The 13,678-nt window shown below is 65.2% G+C and overlaps 3 protein-coding genes across 3 annotated transcripts; 2 read left to right on the forward strand and 1 right to left on the reverse strand.

The window, feature by feature from the left end:
* Nucleotides 1–13: 13 nt before the first annotated feature.
* Nucleotides 14–5,485, reverse strand: CUNH19orf54 (chromosome unknown C19orf54 homolog). The gene is made up of 6 exons (XM_030546689.1): nucleotides 5,356–5,485; nucleotides 4,711–4,779; nucleotides 3,400–3,524; nucleotides 1,995–2,124; nucleotides 1,396–1,466; nucleotides 14–994 (listed from the first exon to the last, which is right to left on the reverse strand). Exons 3-6 carry the CDS (start codon nucleotides 3,500–3,502, stop codon nucleotides 627–629), a joined length of 672 nt encoding a protein of 223 aa, XP_030402549.1. The 5' UTR covers nucleotides 3,503–3,524; nucleotides 4,711–4,779; nucleotides 5,356–5,485; the 3' UTR covers nucleotides 14–626.
* Nucleotides 5,486–6,161: 676 nt separating this feature from the next.
* On the forward strand, nucleotides 6,162–9,573 carry SNRPA (small nuclear ribonucleoprotein polypeptide A). The gene is made up of 7 exons (XM_030546751.1): nucleotides 6,162–6,259; nucleotides 6,869–6,970; nucleotides 7,292–7,464; nucleotides 7,577–7,753; nucleotides 8,051–8,224; nucleotides 8,692–8,780; nucleotides 8,978–9,573. Exons 2-7 carry the CDS (start codon nucleotides 6,898–6,900, stop codon nucleotides 9,135–9,137), a joined length of 846 nt encoding a protein of 281 aa, XP_030402611.1. The 5' UTR covers nucleotides 6,162–6,259; nucleotides 6,869–6,897; the 3' UTR covers nucleotides 9,138–9,573.
* A 97-nt stretch (nucleotides 9,574–9,670) lies between these two features.
* MIA (MIA SH3 domain containing) lies at nucleotides 9,671–13,130 on the forward strand. Its single transcript, XM_030546753.1, has 4 exons — nucleotides 9,671–11,267; nucleotides 11,973–12,106; nucleotides 12,482–12,592; nucleotides 12,884–13,130. Exons 1-4 carry the CDS (start codon nucleotides 11,144–11,146, stop codon nucleotides 12,905–12,907), a joined length of 393 nt encoding a protein of 130 aa, XP_030402613.1. The 5' UTR covers nucleotides 9,671–11,143; the 3' UTR covers nucleotides 12,908–13,130.
* Nucleotides 13,131–13,678: the final 548 nt, after the last annotated feature.

The following is a 13,678-nucleotide window of genomic DNA, read 5'->3' on the forward strand; positions in this document are numbered from 1 at the left end:
CCCCGCCGGGCCGGGCGCCGCCCAGACCCTCGCCGGGATCGGGGCCCCGCTGGGCCGGGCGCCGCCCAGACCCCGACTGAGAGCCAGTCCCTGCTCTCAAGAGCTAACAGTGGTGGGTGGCAGACAGGAAGCGTGAAGTTATTTTCAGAGCCGGCCACAAGTACCTGCCATTTCCTGGCACTGTGGCCTCAAAGCAGGAATCTGGGACAGTCTGAAAAGCGTCACTGGGTGGAAGAGCAGCAGCTCCTCTGGAGAGGGCCTGAAATAGCTGCGCCTCCCCCACGGCCACAGTCCGGGGGGCATCAGGGCTTCCTGCGGCACAGGAAAAAGGGACCAGGGCCGCACCTGGCACTTTAACCCCGGCATCTCTCTCCTCAGGGGACTGAGTATGATGTGCCCTGCCCCTCCCCGCACCGCTCCGCCTCCAAGCGCTCTGCAAAGGAGGGCTGGATCATCGGCCCCATTTTGCAGAGGGGAAACTGAGGCACGGAGCAGGGAAAAGCGGAAGAGCCAGGCCCCCCGGGTCCCAGATCACTGCTCCACCCACTAAGGCCCTGCTGTGCCTCGTAGCATGGGTGGGTCCAAGGGCTGCAGGGCGTCTCCTCCACCCAGTGCTCCAGTGGCTCCTAGCGCTCGGCAGCAGGGGGTGGCCCGGCTGGCTGGGGCATGGCACTCTGTGCGGTTCGTGGGTGCAGCAGCACAGTCTTGCCGCACAGCCCCGCCCTCACGCCTCCCGCAGGCACCACGTAGACCTTGCCGTCACCCGCCCGCTTGGGGCAGAAGTCGGTCAGCTGGGCGTTGCTCTCATGCGCCTGCCGGTAGTTCCACAGCTGGGGGCGCCAGCTCTTGCCCTGCTTGGAGAGCAGGTAGATCTCCAGCACGTCCTCCGGGGCAGGCGGGGGGCAGGCCGGGCCGGGGCGGAAGAGGCCGGAGATCTCCCCGTCCTCCTGGCAGGCCGGGCTGAGGGCGCCGGCCCTGACGCCCAGCAGGAGTCCTGCAGGGGGAGAGGAGCCAGCCAGTCTCTGCAGGGCAGCTCCATCCTGCCCCTGGGATCACGGGCCGGTGCGGGGGCAGCCCCCCGGATGGGTCTCTGTGCCCGGCCAGCTGCCGTACCCTTGTGGCAAGCCTGGGAAATGCAGCCAGGCCAACTCGCCCTCCTGTGCGGAGGGGGGGCGCAGGAAACCCAGCTCTGAGTGGGACTGTCCCCACACCGCAGCCTTAGGATGCTGGGAGCCCCAGGCCCTTTCATGGGGAAGTTTGGGGGTGGACGGGGGCAGGTCGCAGTGGCTGCAGGGAGCTGCACGGGAACAGGGCAAACGGCCTGGGCAGGAGGGGTCCGAGCCCCATTCGCCGCAGCCCCAGAAGCCGTCCCCAGCCCGTGCTGCTGGGACGTACCTGAGATGACGGCCCAGTGGGCTTTGTAGCCACGTCTCCTGCAGGGCTCATGGTTGGAGTCCTCGTCGTAGCTGGGATGGCCGTTAAGGTTTGCCAAGGGGGCTGTGGCGGGCCGGCTGGCGAGGAAGGGACATGGGGGGAGAGCAGGCTGCCCCAGCTCTGGGCACCCAGCTCCTGCCCCTGAAGAACTGGAGAAGTGCCCTCCACACCAGGCGCTGACTGGGCACACATGGGATCGCTAAACTTCTCCAACTAGAGAGAGGCTGGAGCATTAAATCTGCTGCTGTCCAAACCTGTGGGCTCTGGGAGCCACCGCAACAGCTGCCTCAGACAGGCGGGACACAGGGGAGTAGGCGTGGGTAGGGCATTTAACCACTGAGAGGGAGAAGGCACCTGACCCACATTCATCTCCTGCACTGCAGCCAGGAAGAGGAGACATGAGAGATGTGGCCACGTCCCACCCCAGAAGTGGCCGCATCTGCCTCTAAAATGACACCCCCAGGCCCGCTCTACATACAGGGATATCTGAACTGCAGCCCTGCCCAAGCATGCAGGCTGCGGTGTGGACCTCATGGGGTCGCCGCGCATGGGAAGGATACGGCAGTAGCAGCGGGCAGCCAGCGGTCAGATGGCGAAGGATCCTGTCCCGGTTCTCTCCCTCCAGACCTCCAGAGAGCAGCTCGGCCCGGCACTGGAACAGCTCCTCGGCCAGCTGGGCCATGTCAGCCGCTGGGATGGACAGGGACAGGAACTCAAGCTGCCCCGAGGGCCATCCCCAGCAGCGCAGCCCGAGCTCGGGCCATGGCCCCGGTTTCCTGCTCCCCTAAGCAGCGCTCTGAAAACACACTGCCGGGGGGCGTGAGCCACATGGGGATAACTGAGGGCTCTGCAGCCTAGCAAAGGGCTGACACGACCCAGCAGCTGGGAGGTGAAGCTGGACACATTCAGGCAGGAAATGGGCACAGGTTTGTAACAGGGAGGGGAAGAAACTGTTGGAACGATTTCCCGAGGGCAGTGGCGGGTTCCCCAGCACTGGAGCTGTTCAAATCAAGATGGGGGGTTTTCGGAAAGCTCCTGTTCGCATGGGAGCGAATTCAGGGAAGGCCCATGTTCTACGGGAGTTCGGACCAGCTGCTCCCAATGGTCCCTGCCAGCCTGAGACTTGATGAATCAGAGAGAACACACAACGCTGGCCCCTGGCCCCATGGCATTTATACAGGCTGGGCTCACTGGGGCCTGCACTCAGGATTTTATCAGCAGCCCAACGATACCTGGGGTTTTTCCTGACAAAGCTCCACCTCCTGGAGTCCTGGGATTCCAGAAAATCCTCAACTTTCATTGGAAATACAAGTGTCCAGTCCTGCTGGCCATGAAGAAAAGCTGAGAAGGCTCCAAAGGTGAATTCCTGGCCCCAAGTGCTCGGCATATGCTCATGATCTCTGACTACTCAGGGCCAGCATTAGCGAGGTTCCCGCTGACTGCCCCAGCTTCCAGAGGAACCTTCTGCCTTGGACAGAAACCTCCAGGCGCTCGTTCCTCGTGGGAAACGAACAGCCCTGCTGCGGGGTTTTTCCCCCTAAATTAAGGAGCTTGCAAGTTTTCAAGCAAACTAATCCAGCTGGGGGCACAGAGGCGGGAGCTGCTGCCGTGCAGAAAGCAGGGTTCAGAGAATAAGGCTGGAAGGGACAATTAGACCATCTAGTCTGACCTCCTGTCCCGCCTGGGCTGTTCCACGGCACCCAGCTCCCCCTGCATCGAGCCCTTCTGGGAAGGAGTCCGGTCCCCAGCAACACTGTAGGGGCCAGAGACTGAACTCCAGCAAGGCAGGAGTAAAGCCCTCGTGCCCTGTGCTATGTACCACCTCTGGGCGCTTCCTCACGCAGTCGCAATGCAGACCGGGCTCTGCAGGCTCCCCCTGGCGCCCTGCCCAGCGCCTGTGGCCTAGTGCAAGGAGCCAGTTTTTAACCCCCAACGTACCACGGGCGATGGCTACCAGTCACCCACCTGAGAACATCTCTCCTTGGGCGGTGTAGCCTCTCTCCAGCGCCATCTGCACAATCCTCTCCAGGGAGACGTCCTGGGACAGGCTGAGGAGGGAGCCTGCCATCCACAGCGCCACCAGCCCGCACCTAACGGGGGAGAGAGAAGAGACATTGCAGGGAGCCTGGGTCCTACGGGCTGAGCTCAGCCAGACCCCCTCCGAGAGTGCTGGGTTCGGAGATGGGTATTTCTCTGCAAGCCCTGGAAGGCTTCCCTGGGTTCCCGTGTCCTTAGGCCTCTTCCCCTGCAGCCTGGGGCGCGGGTCACCGGCTGGGCTCATCTGGGCACGTCTCACTGAGTCGATTCCCTGCCACCACAGGGGCCTGGGGCTGCAGTGGCACCTCTGTCTTAGCCCTGAAGACTGAAATGCTTTGCTCCAAGGCAACTCGCTGGGCTCAGCACATCGGTAACCGGGTGAGACCGAAGGGCCTGGCCCACCCAGATCAGGCTTCCGAATGGGCCGTCTGGCCACAGATGCTAGCTCCAGCAAGGCCGTCATTCCTCCAGGGGAGGGTGCAGCTCGCTAACGCTGTGGCCCCCGCAGGCTGGGGTTCGAGGGAGCTCCCGCTTTGCCTGGGGGCACCTGTTTGAGATGGAAAAGGCCAAGTGTGAGGTTTTTAAAGGCAGATCCCAAGTCGGACATTAGGTTTAGACCAACTCATCCATCCTTGTGCTACCTGCTCATGATCCTTTTCCCTCCAACGCGGTGAGTAACGTTCCCCTGGCCCTTTACGCGCTTGCCTGCTGCTTGGGCAGAGCTCCCCGTAAACATCTGCATGGCTCCCCCCTCGGCCTCCTGCACCCGCCGGGAAACGCTCCTTTGCTGGGACGCCTCCAACAGACTTCCCAGTGGTTAGGCCACTGGTGACCGGAGATCCCTGCCCGCCACACCAAGTGGTACGGCCTCCTTGATTCCCGTGCTCCTGTCCGTCTGCCTCGGCCAGCTCTTCTCTAGGACCGCGATTGCGGGTCTCTGGGGCGGGGGCTGTCTTCTGGGAGGTTTATACAGGACCTGGCCCCATGACTGGGCTGCCTAGGTGCTACCATAGCACAGCAGCTGGCTCCCTGCTCAGACCCAGGCTGGCCTCCCCTATGCTCCCCGAGGCCCAGGCACAGAAGAGCTCTTGGCAACTGCTCGGGAGGGACCAAGCAGGGAAGGCTGTAGATCCATGGGACTGAGACCCCTGCCCCTGCCCCTGGGTGGGTCCAGCCCCCAGGGAAAGGCGCCTCTGGCTGCGTTTGCCCTGACAGAGAGGAAGCGGTTGCAATACTCACTGAGGCCCCTCTTGGATTAAGGAAGGCACCGCCCTGTTGTAGAGGAGCCACTTGAAATGCCCGCTGAAGCTGGAAGAGAGAACCAGGCAAACACTTACTGGCGATTTGCCATCCAGCCCCCACCCAGCAGCACTCCCCCCTCCGCCTGGGTCAGGAGAGGCTCTGGTCTCTCTGGGAGAGGGCGGGGACCGCGGCTACCTCTGGGCTGGGTGATGGCCATGCCCCACTGTGGGGCAGGAAGCGGCCCAAGGCCCTGCCCCGGGGATTTAGGGCGGCAAAAGGGAATTAGCTCCTTAGGGCCTGGCCGGGAGCCCAGGGCTCAGCGCACCCGGACTTGGAGGCAAAGCGCAGAGACCAGGAAAGAAGTTTTCTGTCTCTTTTGAATATGGCACCGCCAGCAACACGGAGAGCTCCGCTGCCGCCCTGAGGGTCAGGGTCCCGGCTGAGCCCCCAGCCCCACAGCACAGCCCCCCCGGGGGAGCGCCCCTGCTGAGCCCCCAGCCCCACAGCACCGCCCCCCCGGGGGAGCGCCCCCGCCTGCCCCCCGCTCCCTGCAGCATGGCCCCCGGCCCGTCTGGTGGGTCCCCACCCGGCCCAGCCCAGCCCCGCTCCGCTCAGCCCGGGGATCCCGGCCCGGGGCCCGACCTGGATCTCCTGCGGCTCAGCAGCTCCCGGACCTCGTCCCCGCTGCCGGGCGCGGGGGCTGCTCGCTCCAGGGCCGCCTTGAGGAACCCGGCCCTGTCGAGCCCGTAGGCGGGCCGCGGCCGGGGCGGGGGCGGGGGAGGGGGAGGGGCGGGGCCCCGCTGGGGGGTGGGTGGGGGAGGGGCCGGGCTCTGCTGGGGGGTGGGTGGGGGAGGGGCCGGGCCCCGCGGGGGAGGGGGCGGGGGAGGGGCCATCCCCACGCTGGCTGGGGGGGGGCAGCAGGAGGCGAAAGGGCGCAGACTAGAACCCAGGTCACTGGGACATGGGTTAGAGGTCAGGGGTCACCGCGGGGTCACCGCGCGTGGGGTGGGGGCGTGGCCCGGCGGGGTCGGAGGTCACGGGGCCAGGGTCGCCGCTGGGGGCGCTCTCAGGGCCCCTCCTAAAATGGCGGCCGCCGGCTGAGCAGGCAGCGGCAGGGTGAATCTGATCACGTGATTGGATTCCAGTCTCCCGCCTCTCAGCCGCCCCTTCCGGGTCGCGTGAGAAATACCGCCAATGAAATGCGATAAGAGCGGTTACTGACACCTCCAATCAGCCAATGGCCGGCTCTTGCGCGGAAGGCGGGGATTGCCGAGCTGACCACCAAATCCCCGCCTTAGGGGGGCGGGATAACGATGGAGACCCGCCTTCTGATTGGTCACGTTACAGGCCGTGGCTCTGCTTTGATTGGCCTGCCACACACACAAGGCCGTAGGGTTTTCATTGGCCGTGGCCGGAGAGACGCCCTTTTATAGGCTCATGCGTTCGCCGCTGCTTCCTCGTGATTGGCTCGCGCGGACAGTGGGCGGGGTCGTCTCTCGGCGGGCTCCTGTGGCAGCGGGCGGCGCTGGGCCTGCGGACTCCATCGGTGAGGGGCCGCGGCGGGGCGGCGCCATCGGGCCGCGGGGCCGGGGGGGACCGGGCCGGGGGGCAGCGCCCGGCCTGTGTGACCCAGTATGGCCGGGCGGGGGGCGGCGGGGCCGCAGATACCGGCGCCTTCCTGGGGGCGGGGCCCTGCACAAGCCCCGCCCCCAGCTCCCACATCCGGGTCCTACGGGGCGGGGGGGTCAGCCTGTACCCCCTCCCCCACTGGGGCGGGGCCTTGCGCCCCTTGAGGGCTCCCTGGGGGGCGGGGCTCCCCTGGGGCTGGGGGACCGGCTGGGGGGCTCCCCTGGGGGCGGGGCTGGGGGACCGGCTGGGGGGTTCCCGGGGGGCGGGGCGGGGCTGGGGGACCGGCTGGGGGGCTCCCCTGGGGCTGGGGGGTCTGTGCCCTGGAGCCCAGGCTGCTGCCCCCCCCCAGACCCTCCCCACAAGCTGCCTGCCCTGAGCGTGGGTCTGGGCCCGCGGGCGCTCTGGGGTGGGATTAGCCCCCGAGCCTGGCCCTGGGGGCGCGCGCTGGGCATCTTCTGAGGCCGTGACCCCTGCGGCCGCCGGTTCCCCTTGCGCGCTCACCTCCGTTCCCCTCTCCTCTCCTTAGACCCCGCTGTGGCGGACGTGCCGAGGACCATGGCCGTCCCGGAAACCCGCCCCAATCACACCATCTACATCAACAACCTCAACGAGAAGATCAAGAAGGATGGTGAGCGAGTTCCTGTCTGGAGCTGGCGATGAGGGTGGCTGGGCTAAGGGCCTTGCGCTGGAGCCCAGCGCTTTGCAGGGAAGCCAGGATGTGTCGGGAGGACTCGCTCTCCCAGCCCCTACTCCTGCTTGCCTGTTGCTGTCTGGCTGAGGAGGACTGGGGGCTTTGGAGGGATAAAAGTGACTCCTGCTCTCTGGCGCGGGGGGTGAACGCCTCTGTCCGAGGCGGCAGGAGTCGCCCGGTCTGCGTCCAGCTCCTCGTAGTGGCAAAGCTCCGTGTCTGTCTGCTCCGTGTACCTAATGCTCCGGCTCTCTCTCCTAGAGCTGAAGAAATCCCTGTACGCCATCTTCTCCCAGTTTGGCCAGATCCTGGATATCCTGGTGTCCCGGAGCCTGAAGATGAGGGGACAAGCCTTTGTCATCTTCAAGGAGATCAGCAGCGCCACCAACGCCTTGAGGTCCATGCAGGGGTTCCCCTTCTACGACAAGCCGATGGTGAGTGCTGCGTGCCGGCCCGGGCTGGGGGAGGCCGACTGGCGGGAGCTGTTGGAACTGCCTGAGCCGCTGCTCCGCCGTGCTCCCCCTGACGAGCTCTCTCCACCCCCAGAGGATCCAGTACGCCAAGTCGGACTCCGACATCATCTCGAAAATGAAAGGCACCTATGTGGAGCGTGACCGCAAGCGGGAGAAGAGGAAGCCTAAGGGCCCAGAGACGCCCGTCGTCAAGAAACAGATGCCTGGGGCAGCTGCTCCTGGGGCAGCTGCAGTGCAAGGAGCTGTCCCTGTGAGTAACGTGAGCAGCGTCTCTGCCTGGGCCGCTGCCCCAGGGCAGGGGCTGGTTGGCAGCCGGAGCTCGGGGCCTGAGGGAGCCTTTCCTAGTGCAACCGGCATGGTCTGTCTCAGGCTGCTCTCGGGAGCCGGCCTGAGTCCGCTGGCCCCAGCCGGCTGTGGTTAGCTTCTGCGGCCAGCGGCAGGCTCTGATGTGAATGCCAGGACTGTGCCCAGGCAGCCCCCGAGGACTCCAGGGCAGGTCAGCGCCCAGGATCTTTCTGTGAAACTGGGCTCTCTCTCCCCCCTATAGGGAATGCCGCCAATGAACCAGACCCCCCGCATGATGCACCACATGGCAGGCCAGCCTCCGTACATGCCCCCTCCGGGTATGATCCCCCCACCTGGCATGACTCCTGGAGGAATCGCGCCAGGGGCCATGCCCCCTCAGCAGATGATGCCTGGCCAGATGCCGCCTACCCAGCCGGTGAGTATATGACAGAGCTTGGCCTGGCTTCGGCTCCTTTCCGGCAGCAGGTAGCAGTGGCCACGTCGGACTGGACTCAGCTGTGTGGGGCAAAGCTCCCTCTGGGGCTGGGGCTTGGGGGAACAGGGCCTTTCCCCTCCAAGGTACTGGTTCCAGTGGGGAGCAGAAAAGAACTCATGAGCTTGTGTGGGACACCTCCCTGAGCGGTGAGGGTCCCCCCCCCCCCCCCCGGCTTGTTGCTCGCCTCAGCCGAGAAGCCAGAGATGCTGAGTCCCAGGGGACTCCTCTGCGTGGAGAGCAGGGGGCACTCGCCCTGGCAGTGGGAGGGAGGGTGGCCTGGCCTGGGCGCTGCCTCTGCTGTGTGCGTCTGGCTGGAGCTGCCCTGCAGGGTTCTCAGCCTCCTGTCCAGGCAGCGCTCGCAGTGTCTGTGCTCCCATCCTGACCCCTGCTTGCTCTCTCCCTTGCAGCTCTCTGAGAACCCTCCCAATCACATCCTCTTCCTTACCAACCTGCCCGAGGAGACCAACGAGCTGATGCTGTCCATGCTCTTCAATCAGTGAGTGTGGGCCCTGAGGGAGTCGGGAGGGCCGAGTGGGGGGTCTGTTGGTCCCAGGGTGGGGGGTGTCAAACCTTGGTGGAGTGGGTGGTCTGGGAGAGCGCAGAGCATGATGCTTGGGAGGCCAGCGGAGGGGGGTGGGTGCCAGAGTGATCTGGGGGCCTGTCCCCTCTAACAGCTGGGTCCTGCTCACTCAGGTTCCCAGGGTTCAAGGAGGTGCGGCTGGTGCCCGGGCGGCACGACATCGCTTTTGTGGAGTTTGATAACGAGGTGCAGGCTGGAGCCGCCCGCGATGCCCTCCAGGGCTTCAAGATCACACAGAGCAACGCCATGAAGATTTCCTTTGCCAAGAAGTGAAGCCCCCCAACCCAGTCCCAGAACTGCCCCTTCCCACTGCCCCAGTTAGTGTCTGTTCTGAACCCGATTCCCCCGTTTTTTACCAGTTCCCTGGAAGGTAAGTCCGTCCTCAGGGCCAGCCGGATTTCCAGCCCCAAACTCCCCTGTTCCCCAGAACCTTGTGAACTGCCGGCGAGGAAGCGTCCAACCTGCGTCCCCCCTGCACGCCATGCTGCCTTGCTGCTCAGAGTGGGTAGGTGACTCTGGAGCGCCGCCAGCTGGTGATCCCTGTGTCTGCGACGAGCCTGGAGCTGGTTCGTGGTGGGATGATTGGTACAGGGGGTGGGGGCGGCTAGAGGCAGCTAAAGCCCTTCTGAAGCATTGTACCCAGAGTCTGCTGCTCAGACATTGCACCTGGCGCTTTCTGTTCTGTAATAAAAGCTCCCTTTGTGACCTCCCTGTGACGCGGCTGGCCCGTTCCTTGCTGGGATCCCTGGTGAGGTGGGGTGAAATCGACTGGGCGGATTCTCCACGGGGGAGTCTCATTCCCTTTAACCCGTGTCCTGAGATATGGCTCTGAGCCATGCCCCCGGCAGGGGCGGGGCATTGGCAGGAGCTGAAGGGAATTATTCCCAGCCCAGCGATTGTGAAAGTGGTGAATTCTGGGCTTACCCCACCAATATCTGAGACGCCTTTGGGGGCGCTTGTCTGGTCTGAGTAGATTAGGCTCTGCGTTATAGAAGGCAGGGACAGAGATCCCAGGATGCACTGTGGGATGGAGCACTGCATGCTGGGAGAGAACACAGCGAAGTGGGTGCCTGGGAGGGGTTGTGCCCCCAGAGTGGCAGAGGAATCACCAGTGGCTGGGTTTTGGCTACCAGGGTGCCCCTCTACCCCAGAGGTGGCTGCCTACCTCCTCCATTGGCTTCAGAGCTAGTCTGTTCACCCCCTGGCTGGCTGAGAGGAGCCCTGCAGGTGCTGGGGGGTCAGGTGCTTCCTAGCAGCCCCCCGGCGGGGCCCAGTCTGATGTGTTGAGTCGCAGAGCATGAGCTCAGAGCCCAGGATACTGGCGCTGGCGGGAGCTAGTATTTGTGCCACGTAGTGACCTGGTGCCATCTGGCTCAGGAGGATCCCACCGCTGCCACAAGGAGCTTCTGAACTGGGGGGGGCTTCAGGGGGCTTCCCTCCTGGCTTCCCCTCCGACACGGGGCTGGTGGGAGGGGTTTGACAGTGCCCCTCTCTCAACCCCTTCTCTGTGGGGTCCTGCCCCTTCTGTGGGCCTCAGCTGTAGAGAGACATGGACAATGGGGCCAGTATGTTGCCTGAGAGCCGGCCCCTGCGTCAGCAGCGGCCCCGCTCGCCCTTGCTCCTGGCTTGTGTTTGTGGCACTGGATTATTTAAAAAGCGGAGCGGAAGGGGGCAGAGAATTCGAAGCTGGTGACTTGGCTATGCCGCATCTTCTGGGGATGGGATTCTGTCTCCCCTCCTCTCTCACTCTGTGAGGCCTGGCCTGAAGACTCCCTGTCTGTTGTGGACATGCAGCCACCTCGGGGGTGGGCCGTGCAGCAGCAGCACTACGCAGTCAGAGGCAACCAGCCCTATCCTGGGAGAGCCACAAGGCCAGAGAATGGCATTGCCCCGACTGGTGTCTGGGCTGGGGGAGCTGGAATTGTCAGGACTCAGGGGCGATATTCTGTCCAAAACCTGGTACCTGCAGCAGCACGGTGCCCCCCGCTCCTGGCAGCGTGGTCCCCCCGACAGGTGTCAGGGTCACCCATCGGCAGCACGACGCCCCCAGCGCTGCCCGGGGGTCAGCCTCCACTCGGGGAAGGGCGCCCCCTAGTACCAGGCAAGGCCCAGCACTGCCAAAGGGCCCCCTGCCGAATGAATTGGCACATGCTCTGCCCAATGGGGTACCTGCTCCGGGATCTCCGAAAATGACTCAGGGCGGTGACTAGAAACAGCTGGGCCAAGCTGCCCTCCCTGCGTGGACAGTCTGAGCCTGGGGCGGCTGCATTTCGCCCACCATGGCTAACACCCGGCTCTGGGCCCGGGCCGCTCTGCTGGGCGCCCTGCTGGGGCTGCTGCAGGGGGGCCGGCAGCTGGGCAAGCTGGCGGAGAAGAAGCTGTGTGCGGATGCTGACTGCAGCCGTAAGTGTGCCCGGGGGGGAGGCTGGGGGCAGTGCCAAGGCCGAGGGGCTGCATGGGGGTCAGTGCTGGGGGGCAGGGCTGTGCCCTGAGGGGTGGCATGGGGCTGCATGGGGGAGTGGTGCTAGGGGGCAAGGCTGTGCCCTGAGGGGTGGCACAGTGCTGCATGGGGGGTGGTGCTAGGGGGCAAGGCTGTGCCCTGGGGGGTGGCACAGGGCTGCATGGGGGGGTGCTAGGGGGCAGGGCTGTGCCCTGAGGGGTGGCACAGGGCTGCATGGGGGTCAGTGCTGGGGGTCAGGGCTGTGCCCTGAGGGGTGGCATGGGGCTGCATGGGGGGTGGTGCTAGGGGGCAGGGCTGTGCCCTGAGGGGTGGCACAGGGCTGCATGGAGGGGTCGGTGCTGGGGGGGCAGGGCTGCATGGAGGGGTTGGTGCTGGGGGGCAGGGCTGTGCCCTGAGGGGTGGCATGGGGCTGCATGGGGGGTGGTGCTAGGGGGCAGGGCTGTGCCCTGAGGGGTGGCACAGGGCTACATAGGGGTCTGTGCTGGGGGGCAGGGCTGTGCCCTGGAGTGGCACGGGGCAGGCATGGGGGTTGAGGGCCATGGTGTGGCGGTGGGACGGGGCAGGGCAGGACAGGGCCCTCTCTGGGGCAGGGGGGTGCTGGTGGAGGTGCAGTACCTGTTCCTAGGGAATGACCTTCCCTCCCCCAGATCCGATCTCCATTGCGGTGGCCGTGCAGGATTACATCGCCCCCGACTGCCGCTTCATCCCTATCCAGCACGGGCAGGTCGTCTACGTCTTCTCCAAGCTGAAGGGCCGTGGCCGGCTGTTCTGGGGTGGCAGCGTGAGTGGCTGGAGGCGGGCACTGGAGCTCAGAAAATGGCTCCCTCGGCTCTGCTGGGGCATCAGCCCCTGCCCGGGCATCATGCCCCTGGTGGAGCAGGAGCCAGGGCCACACAGAGGGCTGGGCCTGACCCCCGCACTCCCAAATCGCCAGTCCCAGCCCCGGTTCCCATCTCAGCCCGGTGCCCCTCTGCAGGCTGGTGGGCTCCTGTGTGACGGTTGCTGGGTCTCAGGTCCTGGGGGGTTGGTCCCAGAAGGGCAGTGGGGAGTCCATGGAGAAGGGGAGTTTCCGTGCCCAGGCTGCAGTTCTGTCGGGGAGGGCTGATGTCAGGGGTCTTGGCACCCCACCGTAAGCCTCCCAATCTCCTCCCTGCAGGTGCAGGGGGATTATTATGGGGAGCACCCTGCCCGCCTGGGCTTCTTTCCCAGCAGCGTGGTCCAGGAGAGCCAGTACCTCAAGCCGGGGAAGGTGGAGGTCAAAACTGATGTGAGTAGCCGAACTGCAGCAGGTGGGCACCCAAATATGGCGGGGGGGGGCTCCCCACACCGCAGGAGCTGCCACCACTCACAGCACGCGGAGCGACTGGCCTTGGCTCAGCTGGCATATTTGCTCCATGCCTAGGGCACTGAGCCCCTGAGATGGGGGGAGAGACTGGGGGGATGGCAGAGCTGGGGATAGAACCCAGGAGTCCTGGCTCCCAGCCTAACCTCCCAGCCCCACCTCAGCTTCCCCCCTCCCCTTGGCCATGTCTGATCCCTGTACTCTCTTCCCTTCCAGCAATGGGATTTCTCCTGCCAGTGAGTCCTGCCTCGGCCCCCGCTGCCAGCCTCGCTCGGCTCCCAGCACCCCCACCTGGGCACCGTGGCTCCAGTGCTTGGCCCAGGTCCTGCTGCTGTTCCAGAGCCCTGGGGGCAGGAGTGAATTTCCTTTTGCTCTTTCCTTAGGGCCTCTGGTTCTGGGGCAACTCCCTGTAGCTTTGCTCTCACTACCCTCTGCCTGCAGCCACTCCTAAATAAAGCCCCCCTGCAGCAAACTTGCTGGCCCCCGTCTTTCACTGGGGAGGAAGCAGGGGGAGTGGATCTTTTGGGTGGGGTGGGAGGGGGATTTCTGATCCTGGGCTGCGGGATGGGGGGCAGCTGGTTTCTCACCTGCCTGCTCAAAGTGAAAGCAGAAAAGCGAGTGCTGCCCTGGGGAGGTTTGGGTAGCCAGCAAGCTCAGCAGAGGCAATGGCTGAAGGAGACCCGGAGGCAGGTCCCTTCTGGCTCAGGGCAGGGGCCATGTGGGGGTCTCCCTAGGGCTGCACTGGGGCAGAGGCTGTCAGCCCCTGCACTGCTAATTCCCTGGGGGGCTTGGGGGCTTAGCGAAAATCAGAGCCGAGGGGCTGCTGCTGTAGGCCAGGCTGGCTGGGACCTTTCAGATCTGCGTGGCCTGCAGCCACCTGGACCTCCCGCCCTCGAGCGAAGCTGCAACCGGCAGCAAAGCCGGGAGGTCCCCACTTCGGGTCTTGGCCCAGGGGCTGAGAGCAGGCTGGAGACCTGGGGCGAAGCTGGGGGCTTCCCTTCCGCTGGTGCC

This window comes from Gopherus evgoodei, unplaced genomic scaffold (assembly GCF_007399415.2).
Source record: "Gopherus evgoodei ecotype Sinaloan lineage unplaced genomic scaffold, rGopEvg1_v1.p scaffold_48_arrow_ctg1, whole genome shotgun sequence".
NCBI lineage: Eukaryota > Metazoa > Chordata > Testudines > Testudinidae > Gopherus > Gopherus evgoodei.

Excerpts from the sequence above, each read along its gene's own strand:
- MIA (XM_030546753.1), top strand. The coding sequence starts at position 11,144 with ATGGCTAACACCCGGCTCTGGGCCCGGGCCGCTCTGCTGGGCGCCCTG. Across the intron at positions 11,268-11,972 it reads TGCGGATGCTGACTGCAGCC|ATCCGATCTCCATTGCGGTG; the intron begins GTAAGTGTGCCC and ends TCCCTCCCCCAG. Across the intron at positions 12,107-12,481 it reads GGCTGTTCTGGGGTGGCAGC|GTGCAGGGGGATTATTATGG; the intron begins GTGAGTGGCTGG and ends TCCTCCCTGCAG.
- SNRPA (XM_030546751.1), top strand. The coding sequence starts at position 6,898 with ATGGCCGTCCCGGAAACCCGCCCCAATCACACCATCTACATCAACAAC. Across the intron at positions 7,754-8,050 it reads CAGTGCAAGGAGCTGTCCCT|GGAATGCCGCCAATGAACCA; the intron begins GTGAGTAACGTG and ends TCCCCCCTATAG. Across the intron at positions 8,225-8,691 it reads AGATGCCGCCTACCCAGCCG|CTCTCTGAGAACCCTCCCAA; the intron begins GTGAGTATATGA and ends TCTCCCTTGCAG.
- CUNH19orf54 (XM_030546689.1), bottom strand. The coding sequence starts at position 3,502 with ATGGCAGGCTCCCTCCTCAGCCTGTCCCAGGACGTCTCCCTGGAGAGG. Across the intron at positions 2,125-3,399 it reads CCAAGGAGAGATGTTCTCAG|CGGCTGACATGGCCCAGCTG; the intron begins GTGGGTGACTGG and ends TGTCCATCCCAG. Across the intron at positions 995-1,395 it reads CCACTGGGCCGTCATCTCAG|GACTCCTGCTGGGCGTCAGG; the intron begins GTACGTCCCAGC and ends CTCCCCCTGCAG.